The 14,706-nt window shown below is 39.1% G+C and overlaps 1 protein-coding gene across 1 annotated transcript; it reads left to right on the top strand.

Annotated features, from left to right (window-relative positions):
- The first annotated feature begins 5,555 nt into the window (after positions 1-5,555).
- On the top strand, positions 5,556-11,970 carry LOC127295390 (uncharacterized). The gene is made up of 11 exons (XM_051325329.1): positions 5,556-5,673; positions 6,117-6,184; positions 8,651-8,732; positions 8,838-8,921; positions 9,609-9,648; positions 10,106-10,151; positions 10,603-10,661; positions 10,773-10,840; positions 10,995-11,090; positions 11,163-11,233; positions 11,680-11,970. The coding sequence occupies exons 1-11, from the start codon at positions 5,615-5,617 to the stop codon at positions 11,757-11,759; spliced, it is 753 nt and encodes a 250-aa protein (XP_051181289.1). The 5' UTR covers positions 5,556-5,614; the 3' UTR covers positions 11,760-11,970.
- The last annotated feature ends 2,736 nt before the right edge of the window (positions 11,971-14,706 follow it).

The following is a 14,706-nucleotide window of genomic DNA, read 5'->3' as shown; positions in this document are numbered from 1 at the left end:
TGGTTGGTATGAAGTGTCATACAAAACAACGCAATACAAGAATACAATGGCCTAAGTGACTGACAAGGAATATGATAGGAATGCACGTCTGGAACAAAAATAAAGTGTTATTATGTTCGTCGTTGGCATTCTATCTAGCCCTTAGAATTTATAATAAAGAACTTAATAATTGTTATTTTGCTCTGGTCAAATGAAAACAATGAGTTGTTCAAAATATGACATTACTCCATGTACAATGGATAAGTTATTATAAATCTTAATGGTGAAACACACATACATAACACTGACGCTAAAATGCCATAAGGCAAATGAGTTGAATTCCACTTATTTGTGGAACCGCCATTTATGTCATGTTAGAGAGGAACGCATGAAGGAACTCCATGCAAATGGATTTTTGGAGTCATTTGATTTTTGAATCGTTTGGCACTCGCAAATCTTTTCTAAAGAGAATGACTAAATACCGTTCATAGGCCAAGAGTTGAATGGGCAACTAACTTAGTGGAAACATACATGATGATATATGTGGTTCACTGGGCATAGTTGTGTGCGGGAGATTCTTCTACTTCATGAAAACTTCCAACAATGAATTGAGTATATACATGTGGATATATTCGATAAGGAAGAAGTTTGAAACATTTGAATGGATTCAAATAAATTTCAGCATGAAGTGGAAATCATCGTAATAGAAAAGTCAAATATCTATGATTGGATCATAGTGGGAATATTTGAATTACGAGTTTTAGCGAACATCTAAGAGAGTTATGAAGTTGTTCTACAACTCACGTTTCTTGGAGTATCATAGTGATGATGGAGTATCCGAGAGATGTATCCAAACCTTGTTGGGTCAATGATGAGATAAAATGAAATGATGCCATTATATTTTTGTGGATTATGCTTTAGTGACTACCGCTTTTACACTAAATAGAGCATCATCATAATCCGTTGAAATGACACCATACGAGTTATGGCACGGGTATAAACCCTAATAGTCCTTTCTTAAATTTTGGTATGCATAGTATAAGTAAATAAGTTTACAACCAAAATCAGATGAATGTCTTTGTTGGTTATCCCAATTGATTGGGAATTCTTTCCACTATGGAGACAAAGATAAAAGTGTTTGTCGATGTTTCTTACTTATTTCAAAGAAATTGTTTCTAGCGAACTATTTGAGTGGGAGGACAATGGAACTTGATAAGGTTCATGAACCTGAGCATGATGATCAGAGTAGCACAGCATCGGAAATGGTTCCGGAAGCAGCTACGAAGATCATGGCTCCCATGTCTAAAAAGTGTTATAGTCATGGAGATTAAAGTACTTATTGAACCTTGTAGATGTGGTTTATTTTGTGATCAAATAAATGATTTATGGACAAAGGATTGTTTTTGAACAATGATAAACCGACTACATACAAAGAAGTTGTGATGGGCCCTGACTCCGTTAAAATGGCTATGCGCCATGAAATCCAAGATAGATGAATGCTTTTTGAAAGTAAATGGATCTATAAAATAGATGGACTTGGATGGAATATCCTTAAAGAAGATTGACTTATCGAAAAGTTGTTTACGACAAAGTTCAAAGAGTTGACTACGATAAGATTAGATCTTCCGTGGCAATGCTTATAGTCTGCATGGATTATTCTAGTAATCGCTACATATTTCTTTTATGAGATATGATAGTAGGATGGCGGAAATACATTCCTTACCAGAAGTATGTATGAAGGATGTATACTAGATACAACCAAGAGTTTTGCTGGTCCGTGGAATACTAGATAGGTATACAAACTTCAATTGGATGAAGTGAGTATCGCGGAGTTGGAATCTTCACCGGATGAAATAGTCAAAGAGTATTTGATTTCATCAGAAACGATGAAGATGCTTGCATTTGCAAGAAATTAAGTGGGAGCGCTGAGACATATTTATAATACTTTATGTAGATTACATATCGTTGATTAAAAATAATGTAATCATGTACTTGATGTGATTAAAAGGTTTCATTGAGAATTAATTTCAATGAAAGGATGTGGACTGAAACATATTTAGTGTCAAGATCTATGAAGATAGATTGAAACACATAATAAGTTTAAGTCAAAGTACATAGAATGGATATTGAAGTGGTTCAATATAAAAATGTTAAGAAGGTGTTCTTTTCCATGTGAAGGTTTGACAAGACTTGAGTGTATTTGACGCTCAATGAGTAAAAACACATGAGTGACTTTAGATCACGAATAATATGTACAAAGTCAGATGTCCTGTGCTCTAAAGTGTTACGAGCATATACCAGAATGATTCATGTGATGATCATTGGAAAACAGTAAGAATATCCCTGAGTGCTTAAGAAGAACCAATGATATATATATAGTTTTATATAGGGTGATTACAAACAAATCGCTGTAAGGTGTTGCACCGATATTAGTTTGGTCACATATAAAAATGAATTTCAAATCTCAATTAGGCTAAGTGTTGTTTAAAAGGTAGCACAATGAGCTAGAAGAAGTCTATGCTAGATTTAGATCAGTTCTAAATATTGTGACGGATTCTACAAACGAAGGCAGAGTATGTCATTGTTTTGACAATTGACTGAGGATGTTAAGTCGAGGAATTCTTTGAGAACTTGGTGTAGTTCCGATAGTGTCAGAACTTTGAAGCTATATTGTGTATAACAATATTAGTGACTTATTTTCAGACCGCGAAATTAAGGTTCCACCAGAGGACTAAGCATATACAATTAATGCCGACTCATTTGGAAAATGAGTGATGCATTGAGACGCAAATGAATTGCAAAATACATACGTTTCCGAACAGTCAGATCCGTTGACTAAAAACCTCTCCCGTGAACAAAACATGATAAGCACCAGAAGGCCAAGGTGTTATATCTTTTCAAATGTAAACTAGATTATTGACTCTAGTGCAAGTGGGAGACTGTTGGAGATATGCCCAAGAGGCAATAATAAATTAGTTATTGTTATATCTTAGTGTTCGTGATAAATGTTTACATCCCATGCTATAATTGTATTAACCGAAACATTGATACATGTGTGTTATGTAAACAACAAGGAGTCCCTAGTAAGCCTCTTGTATAACTAGCTTGTTGATTAATGGATGATCATGGTTTCGTGATCATGAACATTGGATGTTATTAATAACAAGGTTATGTCATTAGGTGAATGATATAATGGACACACACCCAAATAAGCATAGCATAAGATCAAGTCATTAAGTTCAATTTGCTATAAGCTTTCGATACATAGCTGCCTAAGTCCTTTGACCATGAGATCATGTAAATCACTTACACCGGAAGGGTACTTTGATTACATCAAACGCCATTGCGTAAATGGGTGGTTATAAAGATGGGATTAAGTATTTGGAAAGTGTGAGTTGAGGCATATGGATCAATAGTGGGATTTGTCCATCCTGATGACGGATAGATATACTCTGGGCCCTCTCGGTGGAATGTCATCTGATTAGCTTGCAAGCATATGATTGGATCATAAGAGATGACATACCACGGTACGAGTAAAGAGTACTTGTCGGTAACGAGGTTGAACAAGGTATGGAGATACCGATGATCGAACCTCGGACAAGTAAAATATCGCGAGACAAAGGGAATCAGCATCGTATGTAAATGGTTCAATCGATCACTAAGTCATCATTGAATATGTGGGAGCTATTATGGATCTCCAGATCCCGCTATTGGTTATTGCTCGGAGAAAAGTCTCGACCATGTCTGCATAGTTCACGAACCATAGGGTGACGCGCTTAAGGTTCGATGTCGCATAAGTAGATTCGGAATATGAGATGGATACCGAAGTTTGTTCGGAGTCTCGGATGGGATCCAGGACATCACGAGGAGGTCCGGAATGGTCCGGAGAATAAGATTCATATAAGGGAAGTTGATTTCTAGGTTTCGGAAAAGTTCGGGATTTTTCTGGTGAAAGACTGTAAGGTTCTAGAAGGTTCCGGAGGGGTCCACCATGGGGCCCACGACCTAGGGGGGCCTACATGGGCCGAGGGGGTGCTGCCTAGCCCTAATGGGCCAGGCGCACCAAGCCTCAAAGGCCCAGGCCGGCCACCCCTTAGGGTTTCCCCAAAACCGTAAGGGGGAATCAACTTGGGGGGCAAGATTCCCCCTCCCCCTTGTGGCCGCCGGCCCTAGATGAGATGGGGGCGTGGGGGGGCCACCCCAACCGACCTCCCCCCTATATAAAGAGGGGAGGGGGCAGGGGGCGCACCCCATCCTCCAGACCAAGCCCTGGCCGTCCCCCTCTCTCCTCCACCATATGCTGCTCCGGCTTAGGCGAAGCCCTGCAGTTTTTCCTCCTCCACCACCACCACCACGCCGTCGTGCTGCTGGGATTTGGAGGAGATCTACCACACCTCCGCTGCCCGCTGGAACGGGGAGAGGAAGGGCTTCATCGACACCGTACGCGCGACCGAGTACGGAAGTGCTGCCGGATTGCAGCACTGGGGATGATCGTCTACACCAACAACGAGATCTAATCTCGTAGGCTTTGGAAATCTTCGAGGGTTAGTCTCACATCAATCTCGTTGCTCCGATCTTGTAGATTAGATCTTGGGTGTTCCATAGATTAGATCTTGGATTTATTCGTCTGGCGGTAGGAATTTTTTTGTTTTCTATGCTATGAACCCCATCATTTGTGTTGTTGGTCCACTTGGGGGACTCCTTGGCCATGGTGTAGCGTCGATGATAGGCGGGGCTGCATCAAGAGATTTGGCCCATAGTGATTTGATAAAAAGAGTGGGCCTTGAGAATGGGTAGAACTTTGATAATAGATGCCGAGAAGGCAGATTTTGGGGTATTTGAATTTGGGCACCAAATCAAGGAAGCAGGAAAATATTTTGATTTCAGGACTAAATGAAGAAAGTTGTTTGGTTGATCAGCATGTCTCCAAACAACCATTAAGATAAGACCATGATTCATAGCCTGCAAATTCCTAATGCCAAGCCTTCCTTCATTTTTTGGGAAACGAATGTCTTTCCAAGCCCTAAGACAAAGACTTCTCGAATTTGATTTCTCTCTGATACCTGTCCACCAAAAATTCCTACTTATTAGCTTTGCAATAAAAAAATTCGTGAAAAGAATATTGGACATGTAGTAGACAAGGATAGATTTGAAGGCATATTTAATTACTCTAATCTAGCTGCATGAGAGAGTTGATTCGTTTATAAGTTGACCGTTTGGATTTAAATTTGTCAATGACAAAGTTGTAAGCAGCAGTTCTATCTTTCCCTAGGATTTAAGAGGGTGACCAAGGTGCACAAAGTTTGCATCAATATTTGGTACAAGTAAAATATGCTGGATAGCTTGAGTAGTTGGTGGTGTCGACATTCTTACTGAAAAGTATTCCAGATTTGGCCCAATTGCAACAGCACAACAGCATCTAATGTTGCGGCGAACAATAAAAAAAAAGAATGTCACCAGTGGGCCTCCATCGATTGTAACAACACAACAGCATCTAATGTTTCGGCCCAAAAGTAAACCTGGGCTTTCTACCCAAGGCAAGGCCAACAAACAGCCTAAAATTCCCGTGGAGCACATCCGGAGACCTAAACTAGACGTGACCGGCAAAGGGGAGCGGAGGCGGCGCGGGAGCACGATGGCGGCGTCGCTGGGGCGGCTCAGATCCGCCATCTACGACAAGGAGGAGAGGAAGACGTGCGTGCGAATCCTTCCCACTCTCTGTACCTCCAGTTTCAGTTTCCTCCGCTGTTTTGTCTCCTCTGCATCGATTTGCTTAGATTCGAATTCTTGATGATACACGGTTGTAAATACCGCAGTTATTAAGCCATACTTTATGCTCAACTTTGCTATTTGACCATCTATTTATCATTCGAGGAAGTAGTTCAGGCGCGTGATTTGATCTACCCAATCGAATATGGCACGGGAGAGTGAGCTTCATTTTCGTTTTGGTTAGTGCGGCGCACATCGATTTGCTTAGATTCGAATTCTCGACGATACGGTTGTAAATACCACAGTTTAACCATAGTTTTTGCTCAGCTTAGCTATTTGACCATCTATTTGTCATTTGAGGAAGTAGTTCAGGTGTGTGATTTGATATTGTATAAGGCTAACCGGCCTCTCTGATTGGGTGGATGCAGGCAGTACCAGTCGCACATCCGCGGGCTTAATGCATACGATCGCCACAAGAAGTTCATGAATGACTATGGTATAGTTTGTTACGATTAACTTTGTTTTCCGGATAAAGAATTCCATGCTTGTGCCCAGTTTTTGTTGATTGGATTGGGGATGCTGAGGTCCTATTTCTCTGATGTTGGGCAAAATAGTACAGATTGGATTGTAGCAGGATAAATGAACTGTGATGTTAGGCAAACCTAATTAAATGTAATAGCACCATCACAGCTCTGAGCATAAGGGAACATGAAACGTTTAACTCGCAAACTTCGTCAAGTTGCAGTTGTGCTGTTACACTAAATGGCACATCTACAGATGTACACATTATAATGCTCTCAAATTGAATGAGAGGTTCTGCCATGGGAGAACTCTCAGCTCAGGACAGCCTGCAAGCTCCAACTTCTTCAAACAGGCATCTGCTGCATTCATGGATACAAGGCTTCTCTTTCCGCATTGTAGCAGTAGCCCCTTTTGTTGCTGCTGTTGTATCTTATTGAATGAAGGATCACTCCTCCCAGTTAGGCATATCGTGGATGACCGACACATTCAAGCTTGGGGAATGCAAAGGCCCGCAATTTCAGATCAGTTGCTCCATTTATTTTTAGATATCTCAGGTTGGGTAACTGCTGAACTGGTGGAAATATCACACATGATTTGCAGCTTATCAAGTTCATAATTTAACTGAAGATAAATGGGTGCCATCATGCCAAGTGAACTACCTTCAACCAAAGAATCCCCCAACATGTAGATCTTCTAGGTTATCTGGAGGAATTAGCTGCTCAAGGAACTCGCTATAGCTAACATCTGCATCTGGCTTAATAGTGCCTATTTGTCTTCAGTGAAATTGCCGAGCTTCATCAATTGCAAATCATATGCATTCCATCAGTTGCGCAGCTACCTAACTTGAGATATCTTCAAATAATTACCAACTATACTGTTACCAAGATTGGATCCAGATTTGTTGGCTGCTGACCTGTACCAATTTCCCCAAGCCTGAATGGCTGGTCATCAATTATTATATGCCTAGCTGAGAGGAGTGATCCTTCACTGAAGAAGATGCAATACTGGTTGCTATGGAATGGTAGCCTTTTTGAAGAAGTTGGAACTTATTGCCTGCCCTGAGGCCTTAGCGGAAGATCTCCCACGACAACTTGGACATGAGATCACCAGCTTCAAAGTTTTTGTACAATGAAACTTGCTTGGGGATCGCAGAGAACACATCATATTCCTCTCTGAGCTTTCAGTCCACAGATTTCAAGTTCTGGGTCTCAAGTGAGAGCTCTTTATAATGATTGCACCACACTGAATTAGTAGCTCTTCCAGTTCCAGTGCAAAGAGATCTCCCATTATAGAGGTCACAAAGTTGACCTTCTACAGTGAAAACAAAACAAGGATAATTGCCTGTAATGAACTATTTATGTTCTCCGTCTTAGTTTCCAGAAACAACCAAATAATGAACGGTCTATTCTACTGTAGAAAAAATAGGGCCTACTATGTTTGTCCGCACACGGATAATAAGTAGCTAATTTATATATATTCTTTATGTAACTTGCAACAGTAATGTTCCATCTTTTGTCAGGATAAGCGGCAGTACTTACAGAAGTACTTCTCAAGTTCTCATGATGCTCTAATAATGTTTGTGGCAGACTTCTTATTCTTTGTAATTAACATAACTAATTATCTGAACTTTTATGTAATTGAGTAACCATCACGCTTTGTAATCTGCTTGAACTGTTGGGTATCAATTTTTCCTTTATTGTTTGCTCACAATCAGTAGTCAGATATATGGTATGAGGAGCTTGCTTTAGGAATACCTTTTAACCCCCCACCGCTTCAAAAGGAAACCGGGACTCTGGCTTATAATGAGTCTTTATTTGCTTTGTCTTGGTTTCCAAAAGCAACTGGATGATGAACAGTCCCCTCTACTGTAGAAAGAATTGGGGGCTACCGTCATGCATACATTTATCATGGATATTTATAAAATAATATATGTGACTTGCTGTCTATCTTGATGTGAGACAGAACCAAGTTTGCCATCTTTTTTCACTTGGCAATTGACATCCTGGTTCTCAGTTTAATGAACAATGTTGATATTTGTCTGGCAGTTCAGTTTTAATTGGATTAAGAACATTCTGGAACTGTTAACCTATACAAAAACTGTCTCGGATTTTTTTGGGGTTCTTCAATAAGTGAGTGGCGGGCATATTGAATTGCTAATTGTTAAATACAAGTGGAAGACTTTGCTGTAGACATAGGGGAAAGCTACTGATACACTGCATGAGAATAACGAAAATGAGTTTCCATGTAGAAAATAGTGAAATAAGGGACACACGACCCTCCTCATTGTAGAAAGAATTGGTATCACACTTCTCTTTACAAATTTACTCTTTCAGCGACTGGCTTTAGTATTTATGTTGATGTAGAATTATAGATGCCATCTTCCTTTCTTATATGATGCATGTTAGATGTACCACTGAAAAAAAACTAAATTGTTCAACAGTTCAGTTTTATGGCCATGGGAAGAATGTTGATAACAGTTTACCAATCAAAACTGATAAAGATACACTGAGAGAAGGATACAGGTGAGATCCATCATTGTCCAGTCTCCTTTTGTTAACTATTCATTGTAAAATATGTACCAGTGGTTTGTTGAATACTTAGTAATCCGTTCTTTAATTTTGTAAAAGATTTATTCTTTCTGACGAAGATGATGTGGATTCTACCTGGGGGAAGAGGCTAGTCAAACGTTACTATGACAAGCTTTTTAAGGAGTATCCTTTTTAGTAGACGTGGTATTTAAATTGTTTTATCTTCTGAGAAACATTAATACATTACATTTTTCTTATATCATTGTGTACAGTAAGATGTTCAGCTATGTGTGGAAGAGTGTGCAGTATATATATTAATATCAGAAAAGTTTCTTACATCTGCAGATCTTTATCCAAGTGCTTAATTAGCTCAACCCTGCAAATCCAAGTGCCTAATATAAGTAGGAATAACTGAATAATGCATAGGGACACGATGTTAAGACAATACAGTATATATATATAATCTTTTTATCTGTCTTATCAATATATACTTTGTGGTTGTCCCAACTGTACATAATGCTCCCATTGAAAAAGTTTACATAAGACTCATTGCGAAGGAAAATTGTTCATGTGAATATCGCATGCTTTTATAGAGTTTCTTCATTTCTGATATTTCATTGCCATCAATAATATAACAGCAATATATTAATTTAAAATGACTATGAAGTTCTGAAGTCCTACTTTACAAAATGGGAACATGAAGCAGGAAGAAATTACGACTTTGTTCTGTGTTAATCAATAAAATCCTTCACATAGATTTGTTGTCCGAGTCCTTGCATGCATTGAGATTGTCTTCAACGTGTGATCTATTATTCTTGTACAGTTATTGACCTTAAGTTTATTCTGCCTAGAATACTTAACTTGATATAGGTATTGCATTGCTGACATGTCCCAGTATAAAAAAGGCAAGGTATGGTGCTATGATTCATAGCAATATGTGCTAATCAGTCTTGTCTTTTTACTGGGTATGGTGCTCTTTTTCTGCAATTTCTCCTTGTTACTCTTGAGTGCCGTGGATGAGAGAGAACTACTCACAGCATGACTTGACTTATAGAAGTATCTTCATCAAAAGAAAAGAATAACATATTCATAAGATTCGATTGGGTGTGCTTGGACAGCACTAAAATGTTTTGTGGTCATGGAACCGCAGAGAGAACATTTCTTACCAGCACATTGATGTTTTCATTGCATGCTAAGGCCTGACAAGCACACAAATGCACACATAGATATCTGAGTAACTTTTTTTGTTATCTGAAATCATGTTGTTTGTCCTTAGTAAGTAGGAACGAACTGGAGAACTCATTTTGTTGTTGAAATTGTCTTATCCTTGAAAATGAATTGCAAAGTCTCAGTATTTTTTTTTGCAGATTGGATTGAGATGGAGAACAGAAAAGGAAGTGATATCTGGAAAAGGTATCTCCTTCGTATCCTCATCTGTTAAGATTCCATGTACAAGGATCAACCTGAAATGTGACTGAAATTTAAATGGTACAGGCATTTCTGTTGCTATTGAGTATTATAATGAACCATCTGGATTTAAATCTCGAACCTAGAAGATGAAAGTAAAAGATATAACTAGAAGGAACTGTGCTTAAGGTCCATCGTAAAAAAAAAACTATGCTTAAGGTTTACCCAAGCTGACAGTTTCTTTTGTTTGGATTGTTAGATAGCTGGACTATATTCTTAGATGCAGCTCTTGACATACACGTTATGTCTTGCACAGAACACTCTGAAATAGAATAGTGCCGAGTTTCTTTATCAGCGTTGCCCATTCTTATAAGGGAATCTTTTAAACTTGGTATGTTACTGCTTTATGAGCATCATATAAATTCCTTACCGATGACCGGCAAATGCTTTTACACAGGGCAGTTTATCTGCGGCAATAAGAAGTGTGATGAAAATGTTGGGCTGGGTAGTTACGAGGTATGTTCATTTAGTCTTCTCTTTCGTTGCTGGTGCAACAATACTTAAAATCCTTTTGTTCATTTAGTAACTTTGCTTTATTGTATATGTATACTTAAATGTTTTTTTCAGGTGAACTTTTCTTATGTCGAAGCAGGGGAGCAGAAACAAGCACTTGTGAAGTTGGTAGCTTGCAAAAGGTTAGCTAGTCCATTGAACTTATGCGAACCCAGTTTTTACCCACTACATTCTTTGCTCTGTTTTGCTCTCTTCTAGTCTCCTCTTGCCTTCTTTTTGTTCAAGAAAACACCCAATTGATTATTTATTTAGCTTGATTGCTGTACATTATGAAAGATGTGCAGAAAAGCTTGCTCATAAGAGGCAAAAAGAGAAAGAAAAGGAAATGAAACTTTCTGCTGAAGAGGTGAAAGAAAGGGACAAGAGAAAGAGGTACCTGTAGTTTCCGTGCACCCTCGGTATTTTATTACATCATGGTGTCTGACATGATTGTTCACACTGTAGAGAACATGACGACGAAAGTGAAGATATCACAGAAGACGAATCATCAAAGAAACGTAGCAGAAAGAAAAAAGGTAGAGTTGATTGAATTAACTTCTTTTAAAGTGATAAAGTGCTTGTAGTACTTGAAACAGTAGATCTTTGTGTGTGTGTAAAAATTCAAATGCTATTAGCATGTAGTTGTACTTAACTAAAACCTATTCCGTTGTTGGGCCCTGTGGATTATTCTGTACACATACATGTTTATCTGGTTGTTTTTCCTGGGGTATTCTTGTGCTGTGATAATGTCTCATCAGTTGATTTGCTATAGTATTTGGTATCTGCTGTCAGCATGTAAGATGTTCACATATTTTCATTGGTAGACGAACGGAATAATTTAATGTGAAGTATCTCCAATCTGTATTTATACATCCTCCAAAGCCGTGCTGGCTGGCATCATTTGCATGCTACTTGCTTGTATATGTTCTAAAATATCACAAAAGGCATTAGCAATAAACCTAACGTGTGGAAAATCTTGCAGATCTCAAAGGGACTTTGAACAGGAAAGTGGGCAACAAAGATGACGACTTTGAGGAGTTTCTTGAAGGCATGTTCCCGTGACCTGGTGAAAAAGAAAACTGGCACCATATGTTAATATTGAGCGTGAAGGCTGTTGATATTGAACATGACTTATAATCTGTTGTTGCCTGGAAATATCTTAAGGTGTATCACTCAGTTGTATTTTTATGCCTCCTGTAGTCTTGTATGACCTGTTGAGCCCTTACTGTTAACTTTTGAAACCTGAGATCCAATGAGATGAAATTTCTGACAATTACTGTTAGTAGACACATGAGAATTCTGTTGCATTATCTTCTGTTTCGACATTACAAGACGGTTTTGCGTACTGTTATCTGACTTGTAGTTTTGAAACCATTTTCCCTTTATCGGGCTAACTAGTTGAGCTCGAGAGTGACAATGTTTCACTGAAATTGACAAATACAAATTTACAGAGTGACAAATCAGTTGTTTTTTTTTTTGAAAGGGAGGCAAAAGATGTGCCTCCATCCATTAATTAAGGAGAAGAGTTTTGACACGGGATGTTTCACTGAAATTGACAAATACAAATTTACAGAGTGACAAATCAGTTGTTTTTTTTTTGAAAGGGAGGCAAAAGATGTGCCTCCATCCATTACTCTCCTAGGTGATCCAAAGCTCCTACCAAAGTTTAGCCTCGCTCTTAATGGTCAATTTTACAAAGATGCAGTTCAATTGTGAACTTCAAGAGTCAAAGCCTACTTGTGTTTTTTTTTTCTTCGAGTGGTATGCCTGGCATACGATAGCTTTATAGAAGATATAAATTCTTCTCTTCCACAAAGTAGGATGTATGTAGTTTTTGATTGAAGTTATTTTTTTTAAAAAAAATTGATTAACTATATAGAAAAGAGTATGAACATTTATAATACTAAATGCACACAATATGAAAAGATATTTCATGATGGTTCTAGCAATATTGATTTGAGATTAGAAATATTGACAATTTTTCCTATACGGTTGCTCTAACTTTAATTTTCCGAGTTTAACTGAAAACCTATATGCATCCTATTTAAGAAAGGAGGGAGTAGATTACAGCATCTAAAACTACCTTGGGAAGAAAGGGGCTCAGTAAAACTCACTCCACAGAACCTCTAGCCTACTCTCTCGCAACTAGAATACTCGTTTATGATGCGATATGCCACCACAAGAGGGAAACATTGGTTCAGACTGTGAAAAGCTCTTGCATTTTGTTGTTTCCACAAAGACGAGCCGATGAAGATAACTAAAGCATCAAAGAACCTCTCCTCCTTAATCCACTAGTACTCCCAGGTCTCATTCACCTCCGGAATGACAACAACAATTCCAGCCCTTTGGAAACACGTGAACCAAGTCTCACTAGCATAGACACATTGGGTCAGAATATGATCTATCATACTCCTCCGGGTCCCACAAAACATGTTGAAGATTTAATGTCTAGATACATCAAAATTTTGATAAACCTTAGACATATTTCATGGGACGGAGGGAGTATCATGCTCTTGGAGATAGGAGAAGCACGGTTTAACCTCGTCAGGGCATATATAATGATAGAAAAGGCGTACCTTCCCTTACCCAGCCATATCTAGAGAAGGCAATAGATATAAGTCATACAATGTATTATCTTTTTTTAAAAAATCAACATGATCGCCTTTCCTTTGCTAAGGGATCATCTCTTAAAAAATAAGCAAGGCAATTTTCTCCATTGTAGTACATGTTTTCGCTTAGCAACATAATTATACCAAAATTTAATTAATAATCATTAATTTCTAGGCATGGCTATAAGAGATAATTAATACCCATTAGTTAATAACCATTAATTTTGTTGCTAGCTAGCTTTCTTTTTCATGTCAGCTGTGACTTCAAAAGACTTTTTAGACATGATTTTGTGTGTTGTATAAGACTGCTAAACCTGATTTGCCAGGTTTCATTGATTTTAATCAATGGAACTGGGGCTTTTTTTTTTTTACGTTCGACGAACGATTACCACAATTGATCTAGTCTTTTTGACGTACCATGGCGATTTTTTGATGTACCACCTCCACTTCTAGCAGTTTCTTTATCTTTTTTTTGATGTACCACCCGATTTTACCCCTACACCGCCTGCCAACCTTCTCTCTTTATTATCTCTTCTGAAACTAAGCGAAAATCTGATAGTGAAAGACTGTAGAATTCTGCTGTCGTTGCCTATTCGACGCTACTCCAGAGGAGGGATCCTCATGGAGGGAAGAAGAAGTAAGGGCCACTGGGCGGAGAGTCCTCGGGACGGTGGAATGCGATTTACCCAGCTTCGGAACACCTGCACGATGACAGAGCCTACTTCTGCTTGTCTGGAATTATCTGGGCGCTTTCGCGTTGTTACAATGAGTTGTGGTTGTGCCTCTAGGGCTCCCGGGATCCGGCTTATAAAGGCGCCCGGATCTAGGGTTTTTACGGAGAGTCCTACCCGGAATACAAGATGCCTAACTACGGAACATTACATTGCCGTGCACGTCAAGGATCCACCTATTCCTAACTTGTCATCATGGATCCGACTTCCTTCATGGGCCTTCACGGATCTGACTCCTAGCATAGATCTCTTCGGATCCGGCTACCTTCATGGGCCTTCATGGATCCAGCTACCTCAGTAGGTCGGTTCAGATCCGGCTACCTCAGTAGGTCGGTTAGGATCCGGCTCCTTGTTCCTGGGCTGGACATCTTCCATCTTGATCAACATCAACTGGGCCTCCTGGTGGGCCATATGCCATCACCACCATTTGTGGGCCAACCGGGCTTGCCGAAATCGGACCATGTCGATGGTATACCTATGAAGTATATCCACAACAGTAGCCCCGGAGTTCTCGGAGATTCACCGTTCTTCCGTCCAGCTCAGCTTGCGCATGTATCTTCATCCTTTGGCTGGAACGAATAATACAGAATCTTGAAGGACTCCAAACTTCATATCTCCAACCAAGTATTGGTTGGAAACTTTATGATCCAATGATCAGATTCTTCGGAG

The sequence above is a fragment of the Lolium perenne genome, chromosome 4 (assembly GCF_019359855.2).
Source record: "Lolium perenne isolate Kyuss_39 chromosome 4, Kyuss_2.0, whole genome shotgun sequence".
NCBI classification, from domain to species: Eukaryota; Viridiplantae; Streptophyta; class Magnoliopsida; order Poales; family Poaceae; genus Lolium; species Lolium perenne.
The sequence above is the reverse complement of the archived record's forward strand: the minus strand, read 5'-3'. Positions and strand labels throughout refer to the sequence as shown.

Excerpts from the sequence above, each read along its gene's own strand:
- LOC127295390 (XM_051325329.1), top strand. The coding sequence starts at position 5,615 with ATGGCGGCGTCGCTGGGGCGGCTCAGATCCGCCATCTACGACAAGGAG. Across the intron at positions 9,649-10,105 it reads CCCAGTATAAAAAAGGCAAG|ATTGGATTGAGATGGAGAAC; the intron begins GTATGGTGCTAT and ends TTTTTTTTGCAG. Across the intron at positions 10,841-10,994 it reads AAGTTGGTAGCTTGCAAAAG|ATGTGCAGAAAAGCTTGCTC; the intron begins GTTAGCTAGTCC and ends ACATTATGAAAG.